General features: G+C 38.7%; 1 protein-coding gene across 1 annotated transcript in view; it reads left to right on the top strand.

The window, feature by feature from the left end:
* Positions 1-17,448, top strand: part of ST6GALNAC3 (ST6 N-acetylgalactosaminide alpha-2,6-sialyltransferase 3) — a 214,203-nt gene extending 196,755 nt beyond the window's left edge. Inside the window, exons 4-5 of the mRNA XM_058030106.1 lie at positions 7,637-7,744; positions 9,958-17,448. Of these exons, the coding sequence (XP_057886089.1) occupies positions 7,637-7,744; positions 9,958-10,144 (295 nt within the window). The 3' untranslated portion in view covers positions 10,145-17,448. The remainder of the gene's footprint in view (positions 1-7,636; positions 7,745-9,957) is intronic.
* Positions 17,449-19,288: the final 1,840 nt, after the last annotated feature.

Raw genomic sequence — 19,288 nt, 5'->3', positions numbered from 1 at the left:
CACCAGCCCTGAAACCTGTGCCAGGCTTTCAGCTGTCACTCCCTTTGTCACAGCCACCAGGCACTGCAGTATCTTGAGCCCAGCATAGTCCAGTCAGAGGTGGGACAGGGTTACACCACGGTGCCACAACCAGGGGCATTTTGGCATCACCCCACATTTGATTCAACCACTGTGAGCATAAGTAATTGTCCTGTGGAGCAACTGCTCTGCTGCCATTGACCAGATGAGCTGCATTTCCTGATAAGCAGTCTTCCTAAGCATAGAATGAATTTTACTCAGGTGATTTTTGAAGAGAAAAATGCCAACAGTTTAGCCCCCAAACCTGCTTGTGTGACTTCATTCTAAACGTAATTGCATGTTTGTAATGGGTGACATTTCTGTGCATCCTGTCCTGATTTAAACATACATTTTTGTTCATCAACAAAATCCAAGTGCAAATGGAGATGTGTGGAGCCGTGCACGGTGCAGCTGCAGCAGGTTGAGGTTGTTTGTGATTGTGCATAAACTGCAGACCCCAGGGGACAGGTGCAACCCAGGCACTCACAAAAGGCATCTTCTGCTGATAACTGAGTGCAGGCAATAGCATGGGCTGTGGCTCCAACCACAGCCTGTACTTAAGAAAGGGAAATAAAGAATCTTGACTCAAGAGAAGTCAAGAAAATAAGTATTTCTGGAAACAGAAGGATTAGGGAAGAGAGTGGGGAAGGAAAAAAGTTTTTTTCCTTCCAAAAAATTGGGATTTACTATTCTGTAAACAGTTTGCACCAAGACTACAGTTCTTACCTGAAGACTCAGCGCAGCCTGTAGAAGCCCAGTAGCTGTAAGAAATTCATCTACCAATTCATGTCCTCTACAGGGGATGCCATTCATCTTGAAGAGATTAGCACAGGTTTGAGAATCACCTTCAAATAATAAATATGTGCAATATATAGGCTGGAGGGCAGAGTTTACAATTATAATTCTTTAGTCTTGTTTCTCTTCTGTGTGCTTTGCACCAAGCTGGCCCTCTGTGATCACCCTGGATAAACAGGAATTCTGCTTTTCTTCTTTGAGCTCAGCAGCAGAGGTGTCTGAAGGAGCCCTCTCTGCCTGGGTGAAATAACTTCCTTGTCTCATTGCCTGAGTTCAGAACTGAACTGAGATGCATCAAAGTCAGGTCAAGGAATCAGAAATAAGGAAACTCCAGAAGCTTGGACAGCAGAAGTCAATTTTCTCAGGCTGCTGCCTTGGTTTTTTCCCTCTTTTTCCTCTTAGTTTCAAGTTTCCAGGAGTATTAAACAGACAAAGAAAGAAAGGAAATAAATTAGAAAAATGTACACAACACAAATATTGGAAATAAATCCATAAGTTAAATACCCAAGCAGATGTCTTAGCTATTTCTGTACTTGAGTAACAGACTAGTCCTTATTTCTAATGTTGATTTTGCCTGTCTTGCCCAAAATAATAAGTAAATAGTAAGCAGATAGTTTTGGTGTTTTTAAAATTAGATGTGGTTAAATACAAAGCCATCATTTCTCTGCTCTTTTTTGTGATCATTCGTAAGTGTCCTTCCTGTCTTTTTTTCAATGCCATTTTGACATGGGTTTTTTTTAATTGTTACATCTCTTTTTAAATCAGATTGTGGGGAGAGATTCTTGTGGGCCAGTTTGTGACCTAGGAGTAGCCTTGCCTGCAGGTTTGTAGTAAACTCAGCTGAAGTGGACTCTTGTCCCTGTGTTCCATTGGTACAGTGTTAATGTAATCAGAAAGTGAATATTTCAGGAGATTAATTGAACAGTATGCCACCCAGCTGCAGCTTATTTTCAAGATTCACAGTAGGGATGATCTACCAAGAGTTTGGGCTGGCTGTGAGTGCATCCCTTCTCCATACCCAGGTAGATCTTGCTGGGCACAGTCACTGCCTGAATCTGGAATGTGGTCTGTGCTGTTCATATTGCATTCCACTTGTTTGAGCTCTGCATAAAACCATACATGATGGCTAATAAAACATCTGCCCATGTATAAATGTTTCACTTTCCAGAATGACCTGAAGCAGGATGTGTGAGACAGTCTGCTCACTCACTGCTAGAGGGGCACGGCTGTTTGTTATTAGATGTCCTGCACATTTATGGAATGCAGAGCAAACACGTGTGTACACTCACACACACACACACACACACACAAGTACAAAAGAATGAATAATTATGATAAATGGTTGCCTAACAGGGATCTTTATAATGCAGAAATAGCAACCATTTTTACCAGCTAAAATCAATTCTCTGTGCTTTATCATCTTTGCTCTTCTTGTGCTCTTTTTACTTCAGAAAGTGTGTAATGAAATAATTAGCAACAAAGTACCATGTCTTCGAGAAAACAGAAATAAATCCAGGCTAAGGCAGATATTCTTCAGGATTTAGAATTTTGCCCTTCTCCTGTACCAAAGGTGCTTCCTTTACTCCTCTCAGAAAAACAGCTCTCTGGCAAGAGAAGGGTATGTGCTCCTCAGGGGAGAGGTGAGAGCCTTGCTGTTCTCTCAGAGGTGGGTGCATTTTTCTGCCAACTCATTCCAATCTGTCATTTACAAACCTACATCTGATGTGAAGAGAAAGGCATAGACCAAAACTGTCACCTGGGGAATGTGGGTGTTTAATTTGGCAAAGCAGAAGAGTTTTACAGCAGCTGTACTCAGGGAAAAAGAAAAAAAAAAAAAGAAAAAAAGAGAAGTCTCAGTCAACACAAGTGCAATGGAAGCATTAATTTGGTTAGTATAGAATTGGGTAGTGGCTTACCAGTATCTGCTGGCAGATAAACCTCCTGTATTTTTAGTTGTAAGGAAATATACTGTGATTCAGCAATGCAAAAACCCAGAGAAACCCGGGGAGAAAAAGAGGCGATTGTCTTTAAGAAGGGAGTGCAGAGGGGACTTGTACCTTCTCCCCTCCTTCCCAAGGACCTGTCACAGATGAGGCTGACACAGGGCAGGTGACAGAGTGCCAGGCAAAACCAGAGTACCTGACCCCTCCCAGAGGATCAGTGATCAGGTCTCTTGATGCACCACAGATACAGAGAAGTACCAGAGACAATTCTACCTGAACATTGCCTAACCTAATTCTGACATATTTTTGAAAATATTTCTGTTTATTTTGAATCATTTTAACAAGCCCTTTTGTTGGAAGGGCCTCTCACATTATAAAGCCTCTACTCTGTGTATTATAGGTCTTTTATTTAGACCAATACTCTTATTCATACTTATTTATTAATCAAGAGGCCTGACAAGCTGCTGCAAATAAAGCTGCTGCTGATTCAGTAGTTTGGTGGGAGAGTCATCTGAGGATTAGATTCCATAAACAGCCTTTATGAAAGGATATATTTTTTTGTCAATTAATTGGCCTGGAGAATTTTGTCATTTCAATCTGTCACTGTTGAATTTTGCTTTACTGCAATATTTTGAAATTAAGTCAAAAAGGAAAAGTGTCTATCCAATGCTTTTGGCAAGCTCTGTTAATTAATAGCTTTTTGAAGTACTAAATTTCCTTGGTTTTATCTTAATTAACACTCTTAATTGACCTTCTGTGATCTCTAGTTTCTCCCACAAGATTTAAAAAATAGACTTCTAAGTTCTTTTCTGCAATCAGATTGACATGCAATTGCTTGTGTAGACATCTTCTCTGCCTTCACAAACGTATTTTCATTTTTATTTTTTACCACTGAAGTCCCCACTGGAAATTACAGTCCATTGAACCATAGAACTAAAATTGATTGTGCACATAAAAAATCCTGGAACAACTGAATGAAGAAAAGAACTTCCTGGAATTTTGTGCTAAAATCAGAACTCAAGTGACAACAAAACTTTTACTCAATTTGAACTCACCTGCCCTGGATCACCAAGAAAATATTTTATGTTCTTCCATTTACCCCCAGTGACAGGAAGAATGAGTTTTTTCTTCATTTAGCCTACATCAAAGCATGGTTATAGATGTCAAAGAAGATGAATTTCAGTTGCCAACATTTTTAGGGTACATTCTCTATTTCATCTTCTTTATGTCGATTTCTTATTCTTTTTTTGAAATGGTGGAAAGTTAAAGCTGAAGAGCCCTGTCTAATTGCTTTTATTTAAATTAAATTTTAATTAAAGCTTTATGTGTCATATATTACAACTCTAGCAATCCTAAAAGTGCATTTTACTATTTTCTTCTGAAAAATAGAATGCAAGTCTCTTTGTAACATGTTGTGAGAAACTTTAGTCAGTTCATTCTGCTGGAGTTTATGGAAGGCATTACTAAAAATGCAAATTATATGTTTTGAGACTTGAAACTTTCAAGTAACTATTAATCTTGGAGCTTACTTTTATATTCTGAGATTAAATAATGACATTTTAAGCACTTAAACCTTCACTAAGAGCAAGATAAGCAAGCATATACTTCGTTTCAAGCATTTTAACGAAGTTGAGTCCACTGGTCTTTTTATGTCTTTAATGTTAACCATATGCCTGTGTACTTTTCTGAAATGGTGGATGGTATTTAGCAGAATGAATTACAGCCTATAACTATCATTTCTTTAAGACCACTAATAAAGTAGGAAGTGTGCGAAATAAGGTTTCATTTTTAAGGTAAACAAAGTAACTTTTTGTGATCATTGCCTTTTTATTGCTGTATGCAGCTGTAAATCATGTCTTGAAAGCAAAGCCATCTTTTTAAAAGTGTATTTTGAAAAACAGTGCGTTATTTTCTCCTGAGCTGTTGAAACAATTTCCTGTCCAGATCTGGTGCCCCGTTAATTTTATACTATGAAAAAAAGTCTCTCTGAACCATAGGAAACAATTTTGGGATTGTTGCACATACATATATCACCATATATCTGCCTGCTGTAGTTCTGCAGATGATGTTTAACAAACTCCTGTTTATTTTGGGATTAATGTCCTCCTTCCCCCAGACTTGTGTGATTACATAGCCTTATGCTACACATAAATGGAGGATTTTTTTATTTCCTATGTGTAAAAGTTGAAATTTGAGTGCAATTACAGTAACAAGAGGAACTCTTTTTCTAATGAGTCTCAAAACCCTCTGACCAAGAAACATGTAAAACTCTCCTGTAGAGAGGGAAATTGAGTGCACAGTGTTAGCATAATAGCAAGGGCTGAGACATTGCTTTGCACTACAGTTTTATGGGATGATATTTTAAAAGGTATTCGGAGATTTATGGCCTTTTAGGGACAGCTAAAATTGTTTTCGCATTTCTAATATTGCTTTCATTAGAATTTTGAAAGCATGTTTATGGTATCAGATTGCATTCTAAGGTGTTACCAAATCATCCAGAATCTCCACTGCTTAAGTATATTCCCTCGTACCCCCGTGTATCTTCAGAGGAAAAAATGGATGAATGTAAGTGCTTTGGTTTAAAGTATATAATCTGTATTCTGTCATGTACTTCATCTCCCAGGGAAGGTACCTGGGAACTCACTCTGCTGTTTTTATTTATCCTGCCAGTGCAGTATATAGATGAGAGGACTAAGGTCCAATGGTGTTAAAACAAGACATGAAATATTGATTAATTCTTTTTTAAAATTCCCTTTTCCTCCTGAGTATAGCAAATTTCAGATGCTGCTGTCAATATAGTGCTCTCCAATAAACCTCCATTATCGAAAGGGTCCTGATCTTCATCGTGTTCTTATAAATGGTTATTATGATTCTAAAATGCTTTGAAAGCTCAAGGCCAGTGTTTTCCTGGTGCAAGAGTAGAAAGCAAGTTGGAAGCAATTCAGCCTTTTATCATGGCAGAATGTTATTTTGACATAACATGAATTGGATTGGGAATTCTCCCTGCTAGACAGTAGCAGAACATTCTGGTTGAAGAGATGAAGATCCTGATGGGGCAGATAAACAGCTGTACACTTCCATGGCTGTAAAGGTGTCCAGAAAAGCAGCACAATTACAGTTGGTTTCGTCCTAATGAAACCTGGGTGTTTGACACCCTGCCTTTAGTTTCCACTTGTTGCTCTTCACTTTAAGTTAACTCTCTATTTATTATTTCCAGTATGAGCTTTACAAAAGCAGCTAAACAGATACTTAGCTGTTTCCCCAAAGGAAAGGATATATCAGGAAAGTCAGGGATAGAAGTTCACACCAGCTCAACCATGAAGGAGGACAGACATGGGCAAGAAAGAGAATATTTAACTACTTTCAGTGTTCTTGGACTCAACTCTGGGAATTAGGGCAATAGTTTTTCACTAAAAAATCATAGGTTTATTTAAACTGGAGTGTACTGGAGTTTCTTTATGAGCATAAAGCTCTTGGAGGTTCTCTAGTATCCATAATAAAAGGTATTACACAGAGAAGGAATTTGAATCTCAGACCTTTATATGCCAGGTAATTATCATCATAAAGGTTGTACAACTACTCTTTCACCTATTGTCTTAAGTACTATTTGCTTGAGCAAGGATGTAACACAGAATCTGTGCCAAAACCACTGATTGATATATTGATGCAGGAGGAGGGAGGCAGGAGACTGGAGTACATTCTTGCTCTGAACCAGGAAAAAACACTTCTTCTGTCTCACAGGGAGGTTGGGGCTTATAGGCTGGGTAAATTGCTATAGGGGTTTTTTTTCACATGAAAATTTTGTTCCTAGCCCAAGATGAAAATGTTTTTAGAAGAATTTGTTGGTGGCAGTAACTGATTTGCACATAGGCTTACTTGGGAGTTCTTTTACAGCAAAACTTAATTGTGTGCAAATGTTAGGCTGCTTTAACTTGGGATGGAGAACAGACTGCTCCCTGCCACACCCAAAAGCTAAGAGCTTACAGGTGTGGCAGAAAGCTCATATATCCCCTCCTCTCACTCACACCCAGCTCCATTGAGGTGCTCTGTTAAGATGGGCTGCATTGACTCCCAGTCCCCCATTGGTAACATTTGTGTGAGCAGAGCCAACAAGATTTGGTTTATGGTTAACAATGCATGGGTTTGCTCAAACAACCAGTCTGTGAGCCAAATCCTTACACACGTAGTTTTTCTCACTGGTGCAGGTTATACTTCTGGGCTGATTGAATATATCTAGTCATTTGGGCAAAGACTGTCAATCTGGGCACTATCCTCTTGTGGTTTTCTCTCTGCTATGGTAGCTCAAAGAATGATAACACAAAATTAGGTAAAGGGATATGCACAGAATTTTGGTTTTCAGAACCTTTTGTTAGATGGTTTTGTACTAAAATATCCATGGAAGTTTCATTACTGTGTGAATTTTCAGGTTGAGGGTAGCCCACTGTAGATTAAGATTTTGCTTGCAGAAGAAAACGGTCCCTACTCATATGAGTACAACACAAATTCCAACAGTACTTTGTGTTCTGGTAAACTTATCTCATTTTACAAACTCCACTAATTGCTATCTTTCAGATGTGAAAAGAAATAATTTTCTGTTTTGCTGGAGATGCATTATTTGACTTCAGATATTTAACATGTTTTTTTTCCCTGTGGACAATAGCTGGAGGCCCCAAGCTGGGAAGAATGAGAGCATATCTATAAATAATTCAAAGTAATTGTATGGTTTTGACAGATTGTCAAGCTGCTTAATGCCTTTTGTCCCAGGCAATGGATTTTATTTCTTTGATAAAGTGTTGATAATTTCTCATTGCAATTTGTTTTCTGTCTGTTTATTTTTACAGAGTCCAGTCAGGTTCATATCTCAGCACGGGTTGGTTCACCTTAATTTTGGCTATGGATGCCTGCTATGGAATTCACGTCTATGGGATGATAAATGACACCTACTGCAAGTAAGATCATAGAAAATTATTTTCATGCATCTACAATTCTGATGTCTTGTCAAAATGTCACAATTGATTTTAATATCATAAATCCAAAAAATGGATTAGGCAGTCATTTCCCAGTGTTTTGCATTGATGTGACACTATTGTCGGCATATTCACCCCTGATATGGCATGTGCTGTTGATAAAATAAAAACGTTTACAAAATCTAACATCAGATGTCATAAGGAGCTATTTTTAATCAAAGATCTTTTGCAGTTTCTGAATTAGCTGGAAACAAGGTATGCTCATATTCTTTTGATAAAATGTACTTGCTTCCATTGCGAAAACAAATCTATAGAGGAAAAAAACTAACACATTGTTTTCTGAATACCAAATACACCTGGAAGTGGAATAAAATGATTAGCCCAGGATAGTTACCTGAAATTACATTTCACTACCATTGAGCAACCTACTTGAACTTTCTCGGTTATGTATGGCTTGTTTTGAGTAGTAGAGGGTTCTAATTAGATAATAAAACAAGTCCTGTGAGCTTTATCGCCATAAACTGACATAAATTTCAACCAACTACTGTTGGTGACCTTACAGTGACAGTGGATTAATCCTATGGCCAGAAGTATAACTCTAAACACAATTTTTAAAAGTCCAAGTTAAATACTTTAATCTACTGTGTATGGTAGAAAAATGTAAGAGGAAACTATTCCTCTTTCATTGAGAAAATCAGGAAATGTCATGAACAATGTATGGTACTAGCACATACACCTCTATTCTTCTGTACCTAAGCTGGCCCAAGCCCTGCATGTAACCAGTCCAGTGAATTGTGAGCTCCTAAAGTCAAGCCTTTGTGCAGGTTCTCACTCCACATTCTGTGTCACTCCACTGTGAGGCTCATTGCTGGCAGAACCTAAAAAATGTCACAAACAACAGAATTTGAGTCACAGCTGTTTAATTAGGATATCTTAACATTAGAGGCTGACTTTTTAGAACTTGCAGATCTCACTGATTGAGTCATCCAGATGGAATGAACAGAATGAACATATGTTGTTCTTTGTTTATGAAAATACACAGTAGGCACCCTGGGATGAGGGGTGACAGGACTAAGGTTGTCCTCAGAGAGCTCAGCCAAGCTGGCATAGCATAGCCCTGATGTAAAACCAGCCAACAGCATGGTAGCACTGTTGGCAGCAGAGAAGGATGTCCCCTTTAAGCTGTGATTCTGACTGGATCACCCACTTAAATTGCATGTTACTCTTATAACTGCCTTGTTCAGCCAGTTCAAGAACCAGTTTCAACAGCTGGGACTATCCAGTGAGAAGACTTTGGTTGGGAAGGGAGCCTTGTGGGCTGAGTTATCACAGGTTAAACAAAATGTGCAGTGCCCATAGGAGCCAGCCCATCAGCTTCTCACTGACTGGTAAGATGAGTGTATGCTGAGAGATACACTGAGCTTCTTCTGCCTTAGGAAGACTCCTAGAAATTGTGATGTAATGAAAGCCCTTACAGCTTAGCAAAGGAGCTCAAGTGCTGACACATGCACAGGAATTCAGATCATTCATAGAATTGTTTAGGTTGGGAAAGACCTTTTAGATCATGGAGTCCAGTCGTTAACCCAGCAACTGCCAAGTCTGCACTAAACTGTCCCAAGTGCCACATTTGCACATCTTTTAAATACATCCAGGGCTGGTGAGTCAATCACTTCCCTGGGCAGCCTGTTCCAGTGCTTGACATCCCTTTTGGTGAAGAAATTTTTCCAAATATCCAATTTGAACCTCCAGTGGTGCAGTTTGAATCAATTTCCTCATGTCATGTCACTTGTTCCTTGGGAGAAGAGACCAACCCTCTCCTCATTACAACCCCCCTTCAAGCAGCTGTAAAGAGTAAGGTCCCTCCAGAGTTTCCTTTACTCCAGGATGAAGACTCCCAGCTCCCTTAGTCATTCCTTGTGGGAGTTGTGCTTCAGACCCTAAACTGGCTCCATTGTCCTTCTCTGCACTCACTCCAGCACCTCAGTGTCTGTTTTGTAGTGAGACACAAAAGTGAACTCGGGATTTGAGGTGTGGCCTCAGCAATGCTGAGAGCAGGGCACAGTCTCAGCCTCCCTGCTCCTGCTGGCCACACTATTGCTGATCCAAGCCATGGTGCTTGTATCTTGTATTCAGGTGTATTATAGATTTATGTTTTTCTGGAAGACAGTACTGAAGTGTATCTTTCTTCTCCCTAGGTCAGAAGGCTTTCGCAAAGTTCCCTACCACTATTACGAGCCAGGAAGAGACGAGTGTGAGGAATACTTTCTCCATGAAAATGCTCCATATGGAGGCCACAGGTTTATCACAGAAAAGAAAGTATTTGCAAAGTGGGCCAAGAAGCACACAATAATATTTACACATCCCAACTGGACAGTGTCTTGATACTGGTTTACTTAACTCTCCCTTAACATCATATTACAGAAATGTATCAGTTTACAATAGTTTTGCTTACATCTGGCTGGCCTTTCTCAGCCTAGGTAACACTAAAAACAAGAAGACAAAAAGGGTGGTGGTTCAGCCGTTAAGCAAAATTAATCATCTGTGGAAGGAAGACACAGTGTTTGTTATTTCTTAGGGTTTTAATCCACACTATGCACTTTATACTTTAACTGGATTTTACTTCAAGGCAGGAGCAGTTAAAGACAGATGAGATTTCCTGTATATACAGGTGCACACAGAGAGCATGGTGGTCCTTGTCCATCATCTCAGATATTTAAAATTGTTATTTGTAGCTCGTTTGCTGTACTAAAGCACTAGTTCCATTTGTGGTATCAGTAGAAATTTTCAACAAAAGAAATGTGAGGTAAAATACAGACCTCCAAGGTCCAGGAGGGAGTAAATAAAAAAACACCACCTGAATATATTGATACACAGTCTATTGTGAGCACTTGCATATATGGTAAAATTAGAGATGAGCTAAGCATGGTTCTTGAACTGTACCCAACTGTTGAATGAAAAGATATTACCTACTCAAGGCTCCTGATTAATTCATAACTTCTGAAATGCATCTTCCTTCCACCTTGGTCAGTCTGCACCATCTGGGACAACGTAGTTTGTGCTTTTTTGAAGCTGTTGTCCCACACTTCAGCTCCAGCAGAATGGCACTTGGCAAAGATTGTGTTTTGCAGCCCATGATGAACTTGGCTGTTGTACCAAGCCTGCTGTCAGTACCCAAGCTGGTGAGTGCAAAGTTGTCTCATTAATATCTCCATTTACTCCAGTTGTGCATTTGACTTGCTCCAACATCCAAATAACAGTATTTTGACAGTATTTCCCATGTAGCCATCATAATTTATTTTAGATCTCCAGTTTCTCCATCTTTAAAAACAAGGATAGTGTCTATCTACCTCACAAGAGAGTTGTGAGGACTAATTTAATTTAATTTAAAGCACTTTCCTGATGCAGAATGCTCCAGATCATTTATTCTTAACACAAAAACAATGGTACCTGTCATTTATTCTTGTCTGTTGGGTATTTGAAGAAAGTGACAACGTGTCTGGCTCTGATGGCAAATTGTTCTGTGCATCCGCTTTCCTACTGAGGATAATTTGTAATATTGAGTTCTATCAGCTTGCATTTCTTCAGATGAAGTTGAAAGAACTCCCCCTCTCACAGTATTATCTGCACATTAAAAGGCAGTTCAAGAATCTTAAAATATACTCATCTCTAGTTTAAGTATGTATTTCCAAGCTTACTGTCATGGAAAGTTTTCAACTGCAGCAGATTCATTTGTATTATGACCATAATTCAAATACACATGTGAGATTTATTTAAACTGTATTTAAACTAATGCTTTAATTTTAGAATGTGTCCTATGAATATTTTAACATCGAGAATGTCAGATTCAACACTGTAATAGCCAATACTGTGAACACTTGAAGGAATTATGTGTGGAACATGTCACACAGGGTTTACTCACACTACTTAAACATTAACCAACAGGAAACTTTGTATGCTTTTGTAAATCAAGAAAAGGGGAAAGTAAAAAACTATTTTTACATGTAAGTATTTGTATACTGACTATTTCCTATTGTATATTTGTATATATAAATCTATATTTTATATGTTCTTTGCATATATATTCTCTCATCAACTGTTGCAACTCATAGGATAGGGAGGAAATCAGTATTCCTCCTCCTGATCATTGGTTTCTTGTTCCTGTTGGTAGGTGATTCCAGGGTATCATCTGTGTTTCTCCTTCTATTTTCTACCATAAATGCAGCTCTCTGATTTTATTTTTTTATATAGCTCAGTTTTCACTGCTTTCTTTAGTACTCTTAAGTATTCATTCTGGTTGTCAGACAAAGGCTGGGGCCATGCTTATGATCTTGGATAAACATCTATATTCAAACACAGGCTTTGTCCCAGGTTTCTGGCATGACTTTATGTCTCACCTTCCTGTTTAGAAAAGAAGAACAATAGTATTTTCCTACTCCCTTTCTTGACTGACTTTCTTGAGATGTGGAGATGAGTATTCCCATTTTCAACTTATTTGTATAACACTTTGAAGAAAAGGTGCCCTAAGTGTCTGAAGCTTACAGGCAATGCTGTGACATACAAGTAATTAGAAGTGACTGTTTCTTGTCCCGGGAGTTTAAATCAGTTGTATGCTGATACAACATGGGATGAAATCAAAAGGGGAAAAAGGGTCATGGTTGGAAGAAGAGCTGTAGTAGAAAAACCAGATTTATCACCATGCATCTGTTGAATTCACAGAGGTGTCTGGATATGGAAAGGTAATAAAAAATTGTAAGGCAGAATTTGAAAAATTCAGGACGCGCAGAATTAGGAAGAATGTTCCAGACATATTTTACAGGGCAGCCTGGGAAATCTGGTCATTCCCTTGAGGGAAGAACATGAGCCAATTGAACTTGTATTTAGAAGGTTTCTGGGTTAACAGAAAACTGCTATGAAAGTGCTGCACATGGAATTTGTTTGGACTGGACAGAGTTCCATGGAAGTGTCCTCATGAAGCAGAGTGTTTGTCCCCCTGGGTGTTTCTCCCCAGTGAGCATAAGGATTCTTCTGCCTAAGTTTGTTCACCTGGCTTCTCAGCTTGAGAAAGTTTTTAAGATGATTAATACTTGCCAATTCACCATAAACGTGTTGTAAAATATGTGCTTCATTCTGAAGCTCTTTGAAGAATGCTTGCATGCTGCATGAAACATTATCACAAAGGATAGCTAAGAAAAATACAGCTCTAAGAACATCTAAATGTACACAAAATTGAGAACACAATTAGAGTTTGGGTGTCACAGAGCAAAGTAAAGGTGTTACTCCCTGCCTGGATTTGCACTTAGATCAGATCCGCTTTAGAAACATTGCAGCAGCTTCATTCATACTAGAAAAAAATGAACATCAGTTCCCTTATTTAAATGAGCTTGTCTTTAGCATAAGTTAAATGCATATTTACATGATTTTTATTGTATGAGTAAGTAACTGTGACCACTGTGTTAAAGATGATTCTACAAAGAAATTACTTGGTTGAAATCTGTTAAAAACCAGCTGTGGTACTAAAGAAAGAATAATCAGTACTTGGATGTGTAAGGAATCTTGGTGGTTCACCTTCTGAGAGCAGTTAAGAAATCAGCTGAGAATCACTTATTAATTCTTTAAGATAAAACTACTACAGTTTACCTGAATGTAATCATATCCTAATTGCTTATTCATTCAAGCAGTCCTCTTTTAATCAACTACTCATGAGTATAAAACAAGCAGGGAGTTTACCTGAGGATTTCAAAATGCATTTTCATGTTGCTGCTAAGAGAGGAATACTCAAAAATAGTTTGGCCTCTTTTTTTTTTGCCATCAGTGAGCTGAGTAGTCATCAAAAGTTTCTTCTAAAATGTAGGGGGGACTTAAATACACTTTTTTTAAAAAGAGGGGAAGGCATAAAAAAAGCATAAATGGCTTGGTTTTAATAAACATTTAAATGTAAATATACTTTACATTTTCTGTTGCATTACCTTCTGAGTTTTGTTTTCAGAGTAGAAAGTTCTAAATAGGAACAGAAAATTTGATTTAAATTATCTTTTTGACTGGCTAATTACTATTCATAGATAATTGACTGAATAAAATAGTGTTGCTTTTTCTTTCCAAACTGACATAACAGGCATCATCCCAACCTTTTCATCCCTATTAGATGTCCAGATCACATCCTTCTGCTTATACCAAGGCCTCTTCTCAGAAAGAAAAAAAATAGTTTATATATCCAGCCAAATTCCCTTTCCATCTGGGCTGGGAGGCTCCATCTGCAGACTGCTCCTATCAGTCACATCAGTAAATGGGAAGGACTTATGGAGAGCTCTACTAAGGAGCAGATGGTGTTCCAACTTCTAAAAAATGCCCCTGAAGTGCTTTAGGCAAGGAGTACCCATTGATCTCTCTTGGAAATACTTTACTAAAGTGTTCCGTTTCTTCAAGGCCTTTAGCTCCTGTGTAGAATAATTGTCCTACTCTCTTGGGTAGGAATTATCAGCAGTGGGAAAGCCATGCCCTTTACAGGAAAAAATGGAGGCAAATTCTCTGTTGTTAACTATTTGCACATAAACACCACCAGGGATGAAGAAGTCAGCCTGGCACAAGTTATCTGAATACTGACTGATTTAGGAATCTCTGAGGACTCAAAACTAATGGAAGTGGCTTTGGCAAGTTCATGAATACAGAACCTACCCCAGTGAAATCCTTGCACTCCTGGGGAAGCAGTGTTTTGTCTGGGAAGTACCAAAGCACAAAATGCTTTGCAGAATTAATAAAGAGAAGCTCATCCAACTCTTGGAGGGCTGATGCTGATGGTCTTCCATTATTCACCTGCTAGTGGGCTGGACTGAAATAGGAACCCACACAAAGATAGCTGGCAGCAGAGCACAGATGCTCAACCAGAAGACATGTGCAGGTAAGTAAGAATTAAGTAATCCCTGGATGATGCTCTTAGTGAGCAGAAAATCAGAAGCATGTTACATATTGATGCTTAGAATTTGCTGTATTTTTTTTTCTGCATGTATGTCAGAAATAGTGTGTCTTTAGTTGTGCTGGAGCAAGCCTGGGGTGTGTTCATGATGAACCTTAGGGTACCCACAAGAGTGAGCCTTGGTACTCACACAGGAGCTGTCTGTGGGCATTGTGATGTACTGTGAGCAGCAGTCATATATTTACTTTTAAAAGTCCTGGTTTTCCTGACTATATTTAGTTCCTTTGGGGAGGAAACATTTCATTTTCAACAGATGTGTTTCGTTCTGTTCCCTTTTTCCTGAGAGGATGCACAGGAATGAAACAACCATAGAGGAGTGAAGCCAGCTACCGGATTGATTTATATTTTTCTGGCTATTGCTGTGATGTGCGTACCTAAAGTCATAGGGAAGGAGGAAGCTTTTTGTAAACCTTGTCTAGCATAATCTGCAGAAGGTTGTGTGTCTGTTCTGGATTGGAGTCTCCTAGGCAAACCCTCTAAAAGGGGCTGAAGGAGAAAGAAAAGGTCTCTCTCCATTGAAAGGCAGGACTTCTGTGGAAGCCCTGCTAACATGTGTGGGCTGCTCCCCCAGCTTTTGTAGGTCCCCACCCAGCTGCAGCTTTGGGCCCTTTCCAGCCCCAGTGGAGAAGAATTCTCCATCTGACCTAGGCAGCCTGAGATCCACTCAAAGCCTGCCCATCCTCCCCTTCTGTGGAGCAGCCAAGTGCTGGATGTGCCCTGGGGCTGCAGGGACAGGCAGGGACACACTCCCCAGGCAGCAGCGGGATTTGCCTGGAGCGGTCTCGCCTCAGGTGCTGAGCTCAGTTTCCTGGAATAAGATAGGAAAGATATCACTGGTAACAGTAACACAAAGAGTTACTGTTTCATGAGTGTCTTAAACAGCTGATTTCATGTCTTTTTTTGCATTGTTTGCTGCTATTTCTGGGAATTCCTCAAAATATGTAGCTGTCAACATCTGCCACTGCTGTTCTAATTTACTGGAAAGAGACTGTAAACTTGAACTGATGCATGTTCTTACCATGTATTATGCATGATAACATGTTACACATTTTATTCTCCACTATAATAAATAATGTAAGTTTTGTGTGAACTCAGTTCAAGCAGCAGAAGTAGTACTTTTTCTTTTCCTCATATCATGTGTTGCCCAGAGCACTTTGCTGGAGCTCTGTAAATGCCATTAGAAGCTGGCAGCAAATAAACTGTTGAAACCAGTCAGGAAATAATTACTAAATTTGACATTTTTCACTGAAATATCAGAAATAGTTCAGCTTGCTTTAGTGAACCTACTCTGGCACTCACAATCACAATTCTATGTTCTTTTCTAAGGAAATCTCACATCCTGAGTGTAACTTGGGAATGACTTTTTTGACATAGATGTTGTTAAGAGGTTAGGAGGGCAGTGATCCCAAAGTTTTTTCAATTTACGGGAGTATCTTTTTTATGGGAATTGAGCATGTTGAAGATTGGCTAAGATGCCTGCAGAGTTTTTAATAGTTTTGCTACTGAAAATAATATTTCTGAAGATGGTTGAAGGAAAATCAAATTGTGTGTTCACTGCTCTTTTGGCTGATCCCCTCTACCCCTCATACACAGACCCTGCAAACACATTGAGTGTCTGCAAACACAGTGAGTCTCTGTAGGGAAGGTCCCTTTTTGTCAGGCAGGGGCAAGTAAGAACAACTAAGACTAATCTACATGGTAAATACAGCTTATATAGTACTTGTTGATTAATGTTTGTTCTGTGTATTTCCAAAGCCTGTGTCTGTGTTAGCAAAGAATTAGCTTAGCTGGATGGGATCTGTAGCCTGAAACTGTTGGTGCTAAGGACCTGATTTCCACACTTATCTCTAGTTTGATCCCAGGGGCTGAATGCCACTAGTGATTGGAGCACATCCTTTGCTTCCATCCAGAAGGAATCTGGTGCACATGCTCAGGAACTCTCCATCATGCAAACTAAAGCTCATTAAGTGAGGCCACTGGACTGCACTGTCCCACAGGAAAGTGGAATTCCTGCTAGACCATCCTATAACTCAGGCTTTGCAAGGGTATTTTTTCCCATGGGTATTTTTCTTTCAAATTTGAGATCTGATTCCTCCTGTCAGACTATGGGAATCAAGGGCTCCTGATTCTTCCTAAATTTACCATCCAAATGTGCTCCATAAATCAGGAGTGTGATATAGGACGAAGTGATCCAGTATGGGTACAGCATGGTAAGTGCTTTGTTTGATGAAGAGTTAATGTGATTCTGCTCGTGGATGTAATTTTATCCTGAACATGCTGGGTGCTTGCTAATGCATGCATTGTTTTTATATACTGCAAGATGCATAAAAATTCCCTTAATCATTTTCCCAGGGTAATTTTGTTCTTGTGGCCTTCCAGTTGTATCTGTATATGTGTGCATATATGCATTTATATACAGTGTGCAAGCATTCTTCTGTTCTTAGAAAGTTGCTACTATGTGCTGCTAACAAACTTTTTTAAGTGGTTCATGTCACACAATTTGTTACTTGTATTCTTTGGTTGCCTTTTGTAATGCTGACAAGTGTATTGATAGCAGATACCACTGTAGACTAAGAAAAACTTTCATACCATTTATACTTAACTTTGTATGTTTTGCCATGTGTTTTTTGCTATATGTTACTTAATTTTTGCTCCCATTCGGAGAATGTGCTTCTGTGTATTTGCAAAATTGTGCCTGGATTATTTTAAAACGTAAATAAATGTATACAATTTTCCAATTGTCTGCCATAATTTATGCATGATTTTGTGCAAAACACTTTTATTCTTGTTTATGTATATGCCACTATAATAATATCTGTCAGTTCACTGAACCCAAGGAAACAAAGATCTTTTTTCTCGTAAGTGTTGGAATAAATTATATATATATATATATTTATAAAATCATTAGAAATTATAATATTATGATATGATGATTAGATATTATAATATGACAATAAGAATATTTATAAAATCATTAGAAATTATAAATCAGCTGTACACAGTTTAAAGAAATTTTGAGGCATCTGCCCTAAAAATATTCAGTAATGCTGGGTAAACTCAGCCACAAAACCTACACTTGCAATAACTCATGATTGTATTTCTGTATGTAAAAACACATGGCAGGCACAAATGCACATTGTGGAAAAGGTCCATTGGGTCCTGGTCATAAAGGGCACGTCCTTGCCAGGGCATAGATGTCTTGGGGTGAAGCCACTGGAACCCCAGGAGTGGACACTGAGCATGTGCTTGAGAGCTGTGTAAGTTAGAACGTGGGGGAGAGACCACATTTCAGGAAAAGGTGCAAACCTCTGCTTGCTGACAGGAGTGTGAGGGGGACCTACATAACTTTTGTTCCCCAGTGGACCCCGTGGTGCTAAGGGAGGAGAGGAACTAGAAACTCATTCAACCTCTGGTCTCTAACTTTGCTATTTTCCTGTTCCCAGCTAATAACATGATTAACAAGCAACAGCTTTGATCTGTAAATCTTAACTTGGTCTGTATGTGCTGAAGTAAACATATGTAGAGTAGCTGGGTTTGTGGAAGGACTGGAGATTCTGGGTTTATCTGTCAGCACTGGCATATGTAATGCAGCAGCTGTTAGCACCTAATTTTGGGCCAGATTCTGGTATACGCCACTTAGAACTGGGCTATATTTTGTCAGCTACCAGGAAATGAAAAAAGTATTTCTGTGATAAGAATAAGACTCAATAAAGGGAAGAAATGTTTTTCACATGCTCAGTTTTGAGGGTCCTTCATGTCTGATGTGCTGCCAAGGGGCTTGTTAAGAATTTGTGTGTTACTTTTTCAGGCATACTCTCTGCATTAACCGTAATATTCACTTCAGAACCATTACAGTGTGAGCTCTGAATGCATATTAGTAGCATGATGTAATATGGATTCATTTCAGCCTTTTTCCGTGTAGGATGGTTGGATATATTACTCTTGAAGTACATCCACCAGACATAATAGTAGTGACGTGGAATGTGAATGTGAGTTTATTTTACTATTTGTCATAGGACCAGATAATCGAGTAAAAAAATAGTTTAATTGTTGAATTAGCCCTCTTAGAGCTTTCAAACCCCCATAGAATAGCCAGCTAAACTCCTGAAGCTTTTGCTCCTGTGGCTTTACATTTGGATCTTATTTTATTAGTTTACACCAGATCACCCAATAATACTTTGTCAATAGTCTGAGTGATATTTTCTTTTTATTACCAATTTCTTCCATAATGACTGAGTCTTCTGTGAACCTTTGTGTTTTTCTCTAAATTACTGATTAAATTGTGAACTAGTGTATGCCCAGAAAGCTGTCCCAGCAGAATACCTATTCTATGATCATTCCCCATTTAAATTGCCATTTTGAAATGTCAGTTAACCAGTTTTCCATTCCTTTAATGTGAGACATGTCAATTTTGTATTACCATGTTTTCTTAACTCAAATGTCATGAATACCACATCAAATGTCATATAGATTCCAAGTGTATCAACAGTGTTGTCTTTCACTTGTACTCACAATTGGAAGAAAAGCCAGCAAATGTGTTTGACAGTATCTGTTTT

This window comes from Melospiza georgiana, chromosome 9 (genome assembly GCF_028018845.1).
Source record: "Melospiza georgiana isolate bMelGeo1 chromosome 9, bMelGeo1.pri, whole genome shotgun sequence".
Taxonomy (NCBI): Eukaryota; Metazoa; Chordata; class Aves; order Passeriformes; family Passerellidae; genus Melospiza; species Melospiza georgiana.
This window is presented reverse-complemented; position numbering and strand designations above follow the sequence as displayed.